Raw genomic sequence first — 13,540 nt, 5'->3', positions numbered from 1 at the left:
CTGAGTAAATTAGTATCTTAAATATTCAGTTTTTATAAAAAGGAAGAAATCCTGAAAGACTGAAAAGGTACCCTTGGCACCTAGAACAGGACCCACACTGGGAATTAAACCTTATAGATCATACTGTGGTCAACAAAGTCTATGTAGATGAGGTTTAAGAGGACGATAGATTTTAAAACCCAAACAACATCAGCATCTGTCACAAAAATAATATCAGTACAATTAAGAGGATCAGTCTGCAGAGGTTTGAACGGTCAGTGAGAAGTAAAGTAGTACCAACAGTGAATAATTTTTCATTTTGGAGAATATCACTATTGAAAGGCAGAAGAAAAACTGGGCAGTAAGTTGAAGGAGAATGTTCTTAGCAAAAGCTGGGATTTTTTTGTGCATGTGGGGGGGAGGCGGGTTGTCTCTTAATGAATGCTTTATCAACTCCTATGTGGAATTTTTGGTTCTCGTAAGTGAACCATGATTAAATATTCAAGATGTAATGGCTTACCTGAGAAGAAGCAATGGCCAGTAATAGATGGATACAGCAACTCATTGGTAAGAAGGCATGGTAAGCAGTAAAATTCTAGCAGTGGGATTAGAGGAAGGATTGAAGATAAAAGGCTTGGAGTTTTAGAAGGGTTATGAAAGCACAGCAAAAGACTATCAGAAAAAATTTAAAAAGCATGCATTCTTGAGAGCAGATCCAGCTCAATGATACCAGGCAATAGCTTCTCATGTGTGTAACAAAAGCAGACTCAAGGAATTTCTGGAAACCCAGCTAGGAGACCACTAGAATAGAGGCTCTACAAAGACAAGAATTTTTGTCCATTTTATCCACTGCTGTATCCCCAGCCCTTGACTCGTGGTAAGCATTCGACTTTTATTTTATTTTATTTTTGGCTGCGTTGGGTCTTCATTGCCACACGCAGGCTTTCTCTAGTTGCGGCGAGTGGGGATTACTCTTCATTGCAGTGCATGGGCTTCTCATCGTGGAGGCTTCTCTTTGTTTCCCAGCACGGGCTCTAGGCGCGCGGGCTTCAGTAGTTGTGGCTCACGGGCTCTGGAGCGCAGGCTCAGTAGTTGTGGCACATGGGCTTAGTTGCTCCACGGCATACGGGATCTTCCTGGACCAGGGCTCAAACCCGCATCCCCTGCATTGGCAGGCAGATTCTTAACCACTGTGCCACCAGGGAAGCCCTCAACTATTTCTTAATGAGTGAGTGACTTTGGATTACGGTTACTACAAGGAAAAGTTTCTCTCATAACCAGATTTTATCCTAAGACTTGGGAAAAACAAGGATTTTGCTGTTCTGTGACTAACTGGATTGAGAAAAACTCCTAGCTTTGACAGAGGGTAAAAGGGTAAGGCCCGAAAATTTATCAGGGCAGGGGTAGCAAGCTTGAATGCTTATAGAATCCAGGTGGATTATAGGCAAATGAAGTAAGCCAGTGAGCAAATTACAGCTTACACATTCTATATAAAGGGGCTGCCTCTATTCAGCTCCAGCCAACTCTGCTCTACCAAAAAAGCAGTCCAGTATGGCCAGATCTTACGGATTTCAAAAGAAACCAAAAAATTCAGATTTGCAATACCTAATTTAAGTACTGGTACATTATAAAGCCCCTTTTAAAAAAACTCAGGGCCAAAAAAGACACACCTGCAGGGTACACGTGAGCCACAGGCTTCCAGTCTGCAATCTTTTCTGGCAAAATGAGTGCAGCAGGATCTCAGGAGACCAAGGAGCACCTAAAAGATGGCCGTGGCTCAAAGGAGGTGGACTAACATGGCTCAACACACTGCTCTCAGGAATCACTTGAACTATGTATAAAACTAGTTGGCAAAGAACTGCAAAAAAAAAAAAAAAAATTGCATCCCTCCCACCATAAGATAGCCCAAATCAATAGCAAGACAAACAAATGAGGAACATTTGTGGTTCTTAAGGTAAGTATCCTTAAGAGTTATTCAACTACTCACAGCTCTCCAATGGTTCCTTTCTTCTCTAAGCCAAATACAGTTTTGGGGCAAGAATCCAGCTGCTCTCATTTCTACTTTACCTGATTGATGGCCCATTCCACCCCAAATCAATTGCTCTTCCTACTATGCCTATATTTTCCCCTCTCCAGCCCCAAGGTTCTTCTTAATGCAGTCTAAGATGCATGAAGTTTCTAAAATATGGAATAAAGCTTTCCCATGCTTTCTATCAAATATGAAAGTCAAGTCCCCCCATCCTCGCCCCAAAAGTAACAAAAAAAGGTGTGCCACCATTAGTTGATCAGATACATTCAAATTAAAAAACTAACACCCATCCACCAGAATGGCTAAACTTAAATAGCAAATACCTAGTGCTGACAAGGAATTAAAGCGACTGGAAACCAAACAGTACTCAACACATACATTGGAACAGTCTCTTTGGAAAAATATTTGGCAGTCTCTATTAAAGCTGGCTACCTTGAGTCCGAACAACTCCACTCCTAGGTATATACCAAACAGAAACAAGGGCAAATGTCCACCAAGGCATGGACAAGAATAGCAGCCCTAATCGTAAAAGCCCCAAACTGAAAGCTACCCAAATGCTCATCAACAGACAAATATTCACACAATGGAATGCTATGAGAATTAGTCACCTCCAATTACATGCTACTATATGGATTACTTTTGATATTGAATGAAAGAAAAATATATTTTATATGACTCCATTTATATGAACTTTGAACAGAGGCAAAACTGTTCAAGCAAAATAGCGGTTACCTTTGGAGAGCAGTAATGATTAGAAGGGGACAGAGCGGGCTTTGGGGGTGTTGATAACTTAATGTACACTATTCTGTATATTACATGTCAAAAAATGAAGACCGGAAAAATAGGACTTATGCTAAAGTATTATCATTTCTTCAATCCAGAATGGTCCCTGCCCTACTTATCTATAATTAATTGCTATGCATTTACATAGCACAACAAATTCCTTTTTATATATCCCAATCGTGCTTGGTGTTTTTTCCTGCCATTTAAGTGTGATCAATTTCTAAAATTCTTACGTTATTGACAAAGATGACTCTGAAAGTTTAAAACACTTTATCAAAAGTTTAAAACACTTCATCAAAACTCCCTACATTTCTACATAACTGTTAATTAGAACCAGAAACACTTCTATTTTAACATAACAGAGCCCAGATGTGTATTTCTCAACATTCAAAAACCTACCTGAATTAGTCTGCAGCAAAACCACTGATAATTTACCCTAAAGCTACCAATGAATATTCAGCTGTCCTACTAAAATCAAAAATTAACTTTGCCAGGCCACTATTCTATAGGTTGTCCATAAAGTCAGGACACAGACTTTAGTTTCATAGACTGAAGATGTCCTTGACCACCTTAAATTTATTAGACTAGAGATGGTCTATAGATGCTGGAAATACAGCAGTGAACAAAATAGACAAGATTGTCTACTCTTAAGCTTACATTCTGATATCTTGAAAATAATAACTACAAAATACATTCTTGAATCAATTTTGTTTCATGATTTCAATAAATTCATACAATGTTTTATGTGTGGTACAGAAAGCACACCAGTATATTGATAAATGATGCAACCATATTATTCCAATAATATTAACCTAGAGTTGCAGTAAAAGTGTACTTACTGTATAATTAGAAGAGTAACTTGATGGGTAAAATTCAGGGGCGTTCACGGACAGCTTAGACATTAACACAGGAGCTGCAACCACCTGGGGTTTAGCCATTGTTGACTCCGAATTCTGCTGTGGGCTATTATCCTGCGAACTAGGTGGAGCTCTCAGGGGCCTCGTTTGTTCTGAGAAAGGAAAAAAAAAATCGGTGTTAGATGCGTTCATTCCCTTGTATAACAACTTACTGTACACTGAGAAGCCATCTGAGCAGGGATGGTTTTTAAGTCAAACAAGAACCCTCACGAAATTTAAGGTTATCGCCAGGATATGCGCAGAGAGCCTACAAAAAGGAACAATAGACTTGCTTTAGCTCATTTATGAACAGACCTGCTTCCTTAATAAACACTTGAGGGCTTATTTTTCCTTTTTTTTTTCTTTTTAAAGTCGGTTAAAAAGAGATGGTTGCCCGCCTAAGGCCTCCCTCTCGGGGGCTGGGGAGGGGGAGGCGATTTTTACTTCCTCCCGGGACAACAGAACTCAGGAGACCGCGCACCGGACCCCTCCCCCAGCCCGGGCGCACAAAGGATTCCAGCGGCCACCTTCCAAACCCCGTTCCGGGCCCGTCCCCACCCCGTAACAACCGGGTCCCTCGGGGAATGCTTTCGGGGAACCGGGAGGAAAGAGGAGACAGAGCGCCGCCCTCGCGCGCGCGCGGAGGGCCGTGGGGAAGCGTTTGGCCCAGGAGGACGGGGTCCCCTAGAGCGGCTCCGTACCTGGGAGCGCCCCGGGCCGGGGAGGCCTCTGGGGGCCGGCGGGGACCTCGCACTGGGCCCCTGGCGGCGGGGCCGTCCTGGGCTGGCGCAGCGGCGGCGGCTGCAGGAAGCCCGGGGCTTTGGGCTGCGGCGGCGGCGGGTGCCGCGGCCGCTCAGCAGGCCCAGTTCCGCTCGGGAAACCGCCGCCCTCAGGCCCGCCCCCTCCGCGGCCCAGGCCCAGGCCCCGGCTCCGGCCCCGACCAGCACCTGGGGCCCGATCGAAACCGTCCGACATGCTCCTCCTCCTCCTCCTCCTGCGGGGGCCACCGCCGCTGCGCTCGGAAGAGGACGCCGGGAGAGGCGTCGCAGCCCGGCTCTCGCCGCCGAGCTCACTGGGGCCTCATGGAGGAGGGCGGCGGGCCCCTGCTCGGCTCCTCCGCGCTTCGGCGGAGCGGACGGCAGCTTGAGCACCCGCCAAAGCCGCCGCACCGGAGCGCCCGGCCCCCACGGCTACCCTCCGCTTTCTGATTCTCCCCCAAAACCCAGCTCCCCCGCCTTCGGCGCGTCGGGGGCGAAGGCGGGTCACAGCGGCCCCCCGCGGCCCGGAGGCCCCGTTCGCGGCGGGCCGGCGGCCGCGGTCCTGCAGGCTGCCGGGAGAGGGGCAGCTAGACCGCTGGACAGCCCTCCTCGCCTCCGGCCGGGCGAGGGCATGTCGGGCGAGGGCCGGGCTCGGGGCGAGGGCATGTCGGTTCCCGGGGCGGGCTCGCTTACCCCTGGCGGGCCCGGCCTACATGAGGTTCTATGGAGAGAAGTCACTGACGGTTGATGCCAGGAAAATAAAAATACGGGGGGAGGGGCGTGGAGCCAGAGCCAGGGTTCGTGGACGCGCACCTCCGTGGGCGCGCAGGTGTGTTCAATGACCCGGCGCCTGCGAGACCGGAGGACTAGTCGGGAAGGGGGCTCTGGAAGCTGCTCTGCCACCTGCTACGTGAGCTGCGGGGAGGGGAGTAGGAACAGAATCAAAAATGCCCCCCACCCCGGCCCATCTCAATTCACTGTAGATATTTATCACAGTAGGTCACACTGTGACCAAGCTTTACTCTCTTCCCTTTTCTCTTCCCCTCCAGAAATTTTAAGAAAATACCCTACCTTTCAGTGAAACTCTCCTCCTTTTCATCTTTTACCAGTGCTGTCCAATCAAAATATAATGCGAACCACAAATGCAAGCCACTTATGTAATTATAAATTTTCTAGAAGGCACATTACGCGCGTGAAAAGAAACAGGTGAAATTAATTTTCATAATATAGTTTACTTAACCCAGTAGATCCCAAATGGTATCATTCCAACATGTAATTAATATAAAGATATTAATGAGAGTTTCTCTTTTTTCATACTAATCAAAATCCAAAGTGTATTTTACATTTTCTGCAATTCTCACTTGGGATTAGGCACATTTCAGGTGCTCAATAGCCCCCTGTGGCTAGTGGCTACCGCATTGCACAACAAAGTTCTAGACATTATTTATGTGTAAATTATTGTTTTAATCAGTCCTGATGGTACTAAAGCCAAATGAAGGATGAATATAAGTAATGAAAAGGAGGGGAAAAATGATTTCTTTACTGTTAGGTTGAAACATCTCCACAAATTGATTGTAGCCCTGTATTTTAAGCAAGCCTTAATGTTTTTCACCATTGTCATCTTGAGAATCATTTCAGTTAAGAAAACTCTTTTTAACCATTTTCTCTTCTTGCTAATGAAGAAAACACTGACATCTTCACCCAACTGAAAGAGGAAAATGGCTCTAATGAAGGCAATCGTGAATAACTGATTCATGCTGTTGATGGTTGGCAAAAATAATGAAGTCAGGGAAGGAAGCCAGCAAAAAGTGTGGTTCCTTGGTGTTGAGAAAGAATGTAAGGTTCAGGGCTTCCCTGGTGGCGCAGTGGTTGAGAGTCCGCCTGCCGATGCAGGGGACGCGGGTTCGTGCCCCAGTCCAGGAGGATCCCACATGCCGCAGAGTGGCTGGGCCCCTGAGCCATGGCCGCTGGGCCTGCGCGTCCGGAGCCTGTGCTCCACGGCAGGAGAGGCCACAACAGTGAGAGGCCCGCGTACGGCTAAAGGAAAAAAAAAAAAAGAATGTAGGGTTCAAAGTAGGCCAGAGCTTTACTTTGGATCCTGGCCTAGACCCTTAATGCCTGTGCGGTCTTGGGTAAGTAAGGGATTTAGCTTCTCTGGGCCTCAGTTTCCTCATGTATAAAGTAAGTATGTTGTAGCACTGAGCATATATTACAAAGACAGGACAAGATTACAATTTAAAAATTAGATGAGGTAATGCTAATAACATAAAAATCCATTTTTTAGGTAGTCATCAGTCACTTCTTGCCCAGTCTTTTGTATTGCATAAGAAAGCCCCACAAACTGTACGCTCAACAACAGTTATCCTGTATGTTCCACTAAAGCAGATGCTCCAATCCTGTCCCAGGCTTTTGTTTGCATTCACCACCCTTTATTTCCCCTTAGAACTTTTATGATGGCTAACTCCTTTTCCTTACCTAAGACTTATTTATCTGAGGTTGAGGCTATTCTGCATCCATGGTGACATCAGGGTATCTTTACAGTCCCTTTTGTTAGATAAGTTAGATAATTGAGATCTTGTCCTTTGCCTCTCCCTATTAACTGTTATATAACTTTAGCCCTATTCTCATGATATATGAAAAGTGGACTTGCAGACAACATGGATGGACTGTTTTACACTGTTGCTCTGATTCTCAGGCCTTCAGATTCGGACTAGAACTACACTACTAGCTTTCCTGGGTTTCCAGCTTGAAGACATTAACTCATGGAACTTTGCAGCCTCCTTGAGCGCATAAGCCAATTCCTCATAGTAAATCACACACACACACACATATATATATATATATATGTATATATATATATATATATATTAGTTCTCTTTCTCTGAAGAACCCTGAGAAAGAATCTGATATTCAGAAGTGGGGTGCAGCTGTAACAAATACCTTAAAAATGTGGAAGAGGCTTTTGAACTGGTTAATGGGTATAGGCTGGTAGTGGTTTTTGATGCATGCTAGAAAAAGTCAACATTGCCATGAAGGGGTTGTTAATGGTAATGCTGGTCAGGGCTGAGAAAGGAAAAGAGGAGAGCTGTAGAGAAAGCTTCCATCTTCTTAGAGTATACAAATAATCATGTACAGAATGTTGTTAGAAATATGGACACTAAAGGTGATTCTGATCAGGTATCAAACAGAAATGAAGATGTTTTTGGACAACGGAGAAAAGGCAATCCTTATTATAAAGTGGCGAAGATCCTCTCCAGCTGTGAACCTGTGAAACCAGCTAAGTGATGTGCTTCCACCCAGTCTGTGGTATTTTTGTTAAAGCAGCCCAAATTAGGCATTTATGCCAGAGAAATGAAGATTTATGTTCACACAAAAACCTGTACCCCAATTTTTATAACAGGTTTGTTCGTAATAGCCCAAACGGGGAACAACATAAATTCTTTAACGGGTGAATGGTTTAACTGTGGTATTCATACCATAAAACACTATTCAGCAAGAAAACCACTGATAAATGCAGCTTTGATGGCTCTCAAGGGAATTATGCTGAGTTAAAAGAAAGTAATCTCAAAAGGTTATTGTAGGGCTTCCCTGGTGGCGCAGTGGTTGGGAGTCCGCCTGCCGGTGCAGGGGACACGGGTTCGTGCCCCGGCCCGGGAGGATCCCAGGAGGATCCGGGAGGATCCCGCGTGCGGAGTGGCTGGGCCCGCGAGCCATGGCAGCTGGGCCTGCGCGTCCGGAGCCTGTGCTCCACAGCAAAAAGGTTATTGTATGATTCCATTTATACATGACAAAATTATAAAGGTGAAAAAATTATAAAGATGGAGAACAGTTTAGTGGTTACCAGGGATTAAGGAGGGGGTGGGGTTTGGAGAGAAGTAGGTGCGGCTATTAAAAGTATGAAGAATCCTTGCGATGGAACTATTCCGATCTTAACTGGTGGTGATCACACGAATCTACACATGTGATTAAATTGCATAGAACTAACTACATGTGTGCACACACACATACACAAATGAGTGCATGTAAAACTAAGGTGGGTGTATTGTATGTTGTCAGTTTCCTGGATGTGATATTGTATTATAGTAATGCATGGTTATGTAAGATATTACCATCAGAGGAAACTGGGTAAAGGGGAAATGAAATCTCTCTCTATTGTTTCTTACCGCTGCATGTAAATGTACAATTGTCTCCAAGTAAAAAGTTTAAAAAATAAGCCTTATTTCATTTTATTCCATCACTCCCAACTCTTTCCTAGCTAATTCTGTTCACTTTTCCCTGCCCAAATCATCATGGCAACTTATATATCATTTTAAATTAATGGGGGCCTCATTAACAGAGAGAAGAATTAACTGATGTGTTTGTTCTCTTGGGTCTCATTTGTGTGAATTATCTTCCTCTCCTAGTCTCTTGGGCCTGCTATGAAATGTAGCCCCAGCCAGTCAGCACTTGACTCCCATCTGGATCAGGGCTCCATTCCATCTTCAAGAGCCAGGAGATTGCCTGGGATTCCCCCAACATCTAGTGAACACGTTGGTTTAATGTTGATCTCTTAGCTGGAGTATAACTCCATGAGGATAGGAATTCATTTATTTGTTCCTTCAGGAAATATTTATTGCATGTCTACTAAATGCCAGACACTGTTCTAGGTGTGAGGATACTCAGCGGTGTGAGATTAGTAGCTGTGAAGTGTATGAAACTAGAAGCAGGAAGGCCTGTTTGATGGCTGTAGCAGAAATTCCGGTGAGAAGTGATAATGGCTACTAAGGTAATGGTTGTGGGGTTGGAGAGAAGGACCAAATGCAAGAGATGTTAGAAAGAAGCTGACAGATGTGTATAAGGCATTAAAGAGAGGCCTGAGATAAGGATGACTCCCAGGTTTCTGGCTTTGGTGCCTCAGTCCCAAAGAGTGAGAAAACCAGAGGAAAGCAGACTCTCACCGAACAGGGGCCTCTCACTAATTCCATTTTGGACATTTCATTTGGCACCCGGAGTGTCAAAGTGGAATTGTTCAGTCAACAGTTAAGTCATGGACTTGGAGTTCAGAGGGATGTTGCCTAGAGTTAGAGATTTGATAGCTGAAGCCACAGGAAGAAATGAGGTAACTTAGGAAAAAGTATATAGGGCAGAAGAGGAAAGAGAAGCACCAAACTGAATGGTTAGGTTGAAGAAGAGGAATCTGTTTACTCTGTTTACATAGGACAAAAACTGTGAGAAGACAGTGAGGAATAGAAGATTAAAGACGGAAAGCCCAAGAGTGTCAAATTGTGTGGAGATGTCAAATAAAAGTAGGATTCTAAAGAATCCAGGAAAGCACACCCCCTCCCTGAGTTTGAGCCCCGAAGTCACTTAGGCAGCTGTGTGCTGTCCGAGGTCATTACAGAGCTGAATGAACAACCGCCTCTGGGAACCACACCCTCCTTCACCAAGCCATCTTCTGACTATAATTTGACTATCTGGATAAATTTGCATTTTGAGAGGAAAAATAACAACAATAATAGCTAATATTTAGCACCAACTCTGTTCCAAGTACATTTTACATGAATTATCTCATTTAATCTTCAAAACAACCCTATGAGGTAGGTTCTATTACTTACCCCATTTTATACATAAAAACACTGAGATTCAGAGACTTTAATTAACTTCCCTAAGATCACATAGTTAATGAGCAACTCAGTTTTATTAAGAGTCTACAAACTGAGACAATATGCTATACTTTATCTCCAGAATAAGTGGATGACACTGATACAAACATTCTATTCTGTCTGGGCTATATTTCTCACTATAAATTAATAAATAGGCATTCCAGTGATATTAGCAATTGGAATAATATAGATTTGTGAGTGATTTGGGTGCAAGCAATTGCCAGTATTAGGATGTATAGACAGCTCTAAGCTTGACTGTGAAATAAATGGGAGAGAGATGAGAAGTTTGCAAGACAAGTGTATTAAGGACGTTTTTGTTGCTATTATGGGTTTGTTTTGTTTTGTTTTAATGGGAGAAAGATTAGTTTGTTAGCCAAAGACAATGAGGTAAGGGAACACATCAGGAAAAAGGGGGGGAAATTGAGAGATTAAAGGACCAGAGGAGGTAGCAGTTCATAAACTCAAAGTACAGGCAGCAGGCATAATTTGAGATGGGAGAAAACTATGTCACTAAGAAATGGAAGCAAATGCAGATAAACTGCAGGAGAGGGAAGGTGCTGGAAACTTCAGACGGTCTCCATGTTCTCAGCAAAAAAGAAGGACATGTCTTTACTTTGAGGGTGGGAGACATAAAAGAAGGGACTTGAGGAGAGTGGCAACAGTTGCAAAAGCTGCTCTGGGAGAGGAAGCTGATGAGGAAGGGGGAGTGCTCACAGGAAGATAGCTGGGTGGTACCGAAAGTCCCCCTGAGGTTGGAGACCAGGGACTTGTAGGGGCAACACTCTGAACAATTACGTGACTTTTCTCTAGCAACTCTTCCCAACCTGATGTGGAAACTGAGAAGCCTGTTAGTGGGAGTGTAATTTCATGATGCAGTTAAGGCAGAAGAATAAAGGCAGAAGGGGCTGACAGGCTGTTCATGGTTTCAGCTAGCTAGAGGAAGGGTTGAAGATGAGGGTGATAGATTGGAAGGAAAAGGGGGATCAAAAGAAAGAAGTAAAGGAGTTGGAAAGAAAGTGGTGGTCCAAGCATGAGACATGAGAGTTAAAAATTTTAGAGGAAGTTCTGGTGAATAGTTACAACGTACAATATTCTACTAATTGTATAATTCAACTAATTGAACTGAAGTGCTTGCTGGCCAGCAGGAAGGTAATGTAATAGCTGGAAATGCTATTTTCAGCGTTGAAATTTGGCATTCAAAAAACAATTAGGAATGTCAGTGTTTAATGTATAAATGTCAAGTATGAGGCATGTTCTGCTTCCCTATCTCTGGCACAGTGTACTCATTGCCCTTTCTGTTGGCATCTAGATTCTATCATTAATATTTTACTACACCTGCCAGGCTTATTTTTTGAATTAAATATTTTATTTTGAGATAATTGTTGATTCACGTGCAGTTGTAAAAAATAATACAAAGAGAATATTTGTACTCTTTACCTACTTCTCCCCAATGGTAGCATTTTGCAAAACTATAGTATAGTGTCACAACCAGGATATTGACATTGATACAGTCAAGATACAGAACATCTTCATCATCATAAGGATCTCTCCTGTTGCCCTTTTATAGTCACATCCACCCTCCTTCTTAACTCTAGAAACTTCTAATCTGTTCTCTATTTCCACAATTTTGTTATTTCAAGAATGTTTTATAAATGGCATCATACAGGTATGTAACCTTTTGAGACTGACTTTTTTTCTCTCAACATAATTCTCTGGAGTTTCATCTAAGCTGTTGTGTGTATCAATACTTCATTCCTTTTCATTGCTGAAAAGCATTCCATTGTAAGGATAACCTGTTGAAGGACATTTGGGTTGTTTCCAGTTTTGGACTATTATGAATGAAGCTACTATGAACATTGATGTACAGGTTTTTGTGTGAACATAAATTTTCATTTCTCTGGGATAAATGCCCAGAAGTATAATTTCTGGGTCATATGCTAGTTGCAAGTTTAGTTTTTTAAGAAACCACTGAACTGTTTTCCAGTGATGAGTACCATTTTACATTGTCATTAATGATGTGTGAGTGATCCAGCTTCTCCCCATCATCACCAGCATTTGGTATTGTCACTATCTTTTTTTTTTTAGACATTCATATAGATGTGTAGTGATGTCTCATTGTGGTTTTTGTTTGTTTGTTTGTTTTGTTTTGTTTTGTTTTGTGGTACACGGGCCTCTCGCTGTTGTGGCCTCTCCTGTTGCGGAGCACAGGCTCCGGACGCGCGGGCTCAGCGGCCATGGCTCACGGGCCCAGCTGCTCCGCAGCATGTGGGATCTTCCCAGACCAGGGCACAAACCCGTGTCCCCTGCATCAGCAGGCGGACTCTCAACCCCTGCGCCACCAGGGAAGCCCTCACTGTGGTTTTAATTTTCATTTCCTTAATGGCTAATGATGTTGAACATCTTTTCATGTGCTTATATCCCTCTTTGGTGAAATTTTTTTTATGCCTTTTGCTCATTTTCTATTTGGATTTTTTTTAACTGTCCAGTTGTGAGAGTTCTTTATATATTCTAAATACAAGTCCTTTGTAGATCAGGACAGAATTTTTTCATATTGAGTTTAAGATATATGTGGATATCTCAGTGGAAATGACCAGCAGGCAGTTGGCTGCATGAGTTTGGAGGTTAGGAGAGAGATTGGGGCTGGACATTAAGCTCTGGGAGTTGTGATAGCACAGTTGACATTAAACTGGAAGGAAGACAATATTAGAGTTAGAAGGAAAGAGGGCCAAGAGAACATTTGCAGATTTAAGCAGTGAAAGAACTGAGAAAGAATGGTTAAAGAAGTAGGAGCAGATAGGAAAGTGGTAAGATGAAAACCAATGAAAACCAGAATCTGGTTTTTGCTTTTTTGTTATGGGTAACATCTAGCATTAAAAAGAGATCTACAAAGAGATGACGTTCACAAAACTGCTTTAAAAGTATTTGAACTGGAGTTTTCATCAAATGCAACATTTAAAAAGTTAAGTAATAATATCCCTCCAGAAAGTAGGCATAGAGGGAACTTACCTCAACATAATAAAGGCCATATATGACAAACCCACAGCCAACATCGTTCTCAATGGTGAAAAACTGAAACCATTTCCTCTAAGATCAGGAACAAGACAAGGTTGTCCACTCTCACCACTATTATTCAACACAGTTTTGGAAGTTTTAGCCACAGCAATCAGAGAAGAAAAAGAAATAAAAGGAATCCAAATTGGAAAAGAAGAAGTAAAGCTGTCACTGTTTGCAGATGACATGATACTATACATAAAGAATCCTAAAGATGTTAACAGAAAACTACTAGAGCTAATCAATGAATTTGGTAAAGTTGCAGGATACAAAATTAATACACAGAAATCTCTGGCATTCCTATACACTGATGATGAAAAATCTGAAAGAGACATTAAGGAAACACTCCCATTTACCATTGCAACAAAAAGAATAAAATACCTAGGAATAAATCTACCTAAG

At 42.9% G+C, this 13,540-nt stretch overlaps 1 protein-coding gene across 4 annotated transcripts in view; it reads right to left on the bottom strand.

Annotated features, from left to right (window-relative positions):
- PAIP1 (poly(A) binding protein interacting protein 1) overlaps window positions 1-5,279 on the bottom strand; it is a 29,511-nt gene extending 24,232 nt beyond the window's left edge. The window contains exons 1-2 of one of the 4 annotated variants that reach the window (XM_033421167.2): window positions 5,139-5,279; window positions 3,631-3,800 (exon numbers count right to left, since the gene is read on the bottom strand). In XM_033421167.2, the coding sequence (XP_033277058.1) occupies window positions 3,631-3,729 (99 nt within the window). In that variant the 5' untranslated portion in view covers window positions 3,730-3,800; window positions 5,139-5,279. Of the gene's footprint in view, window positions 1-3,630; window positions 3,801-4,388; window positions 5,047-5,138 lie in introns of those variants that run through there. The other 3 variants (XM_033421166.2, XM_004265947.3, XM_004265948.4) reach the window with 3 other exon arrangements.
- Between the last annotated feature and the right edge of the window lie 8,261 nt (window positions 5,280-13,540).

The sequence above is a fragment of the Orcinus orca genome, chromosome 3, assembly GCF_937001465.1.
Source record: "Orcinus orca chromosome 3, mOrcOrc1.1, whole genome shotgun sequence".
NCBI lineage: Eukaryota > Metazoa > Chordata > Mammalia > Artiodactyla > Delphinidae > Orcinus > Orcinus orca.
Note: the sequence above shows the minus strand (reverse complement) of the source record. Positions and strands in the feature narration are given on the sequence as shown.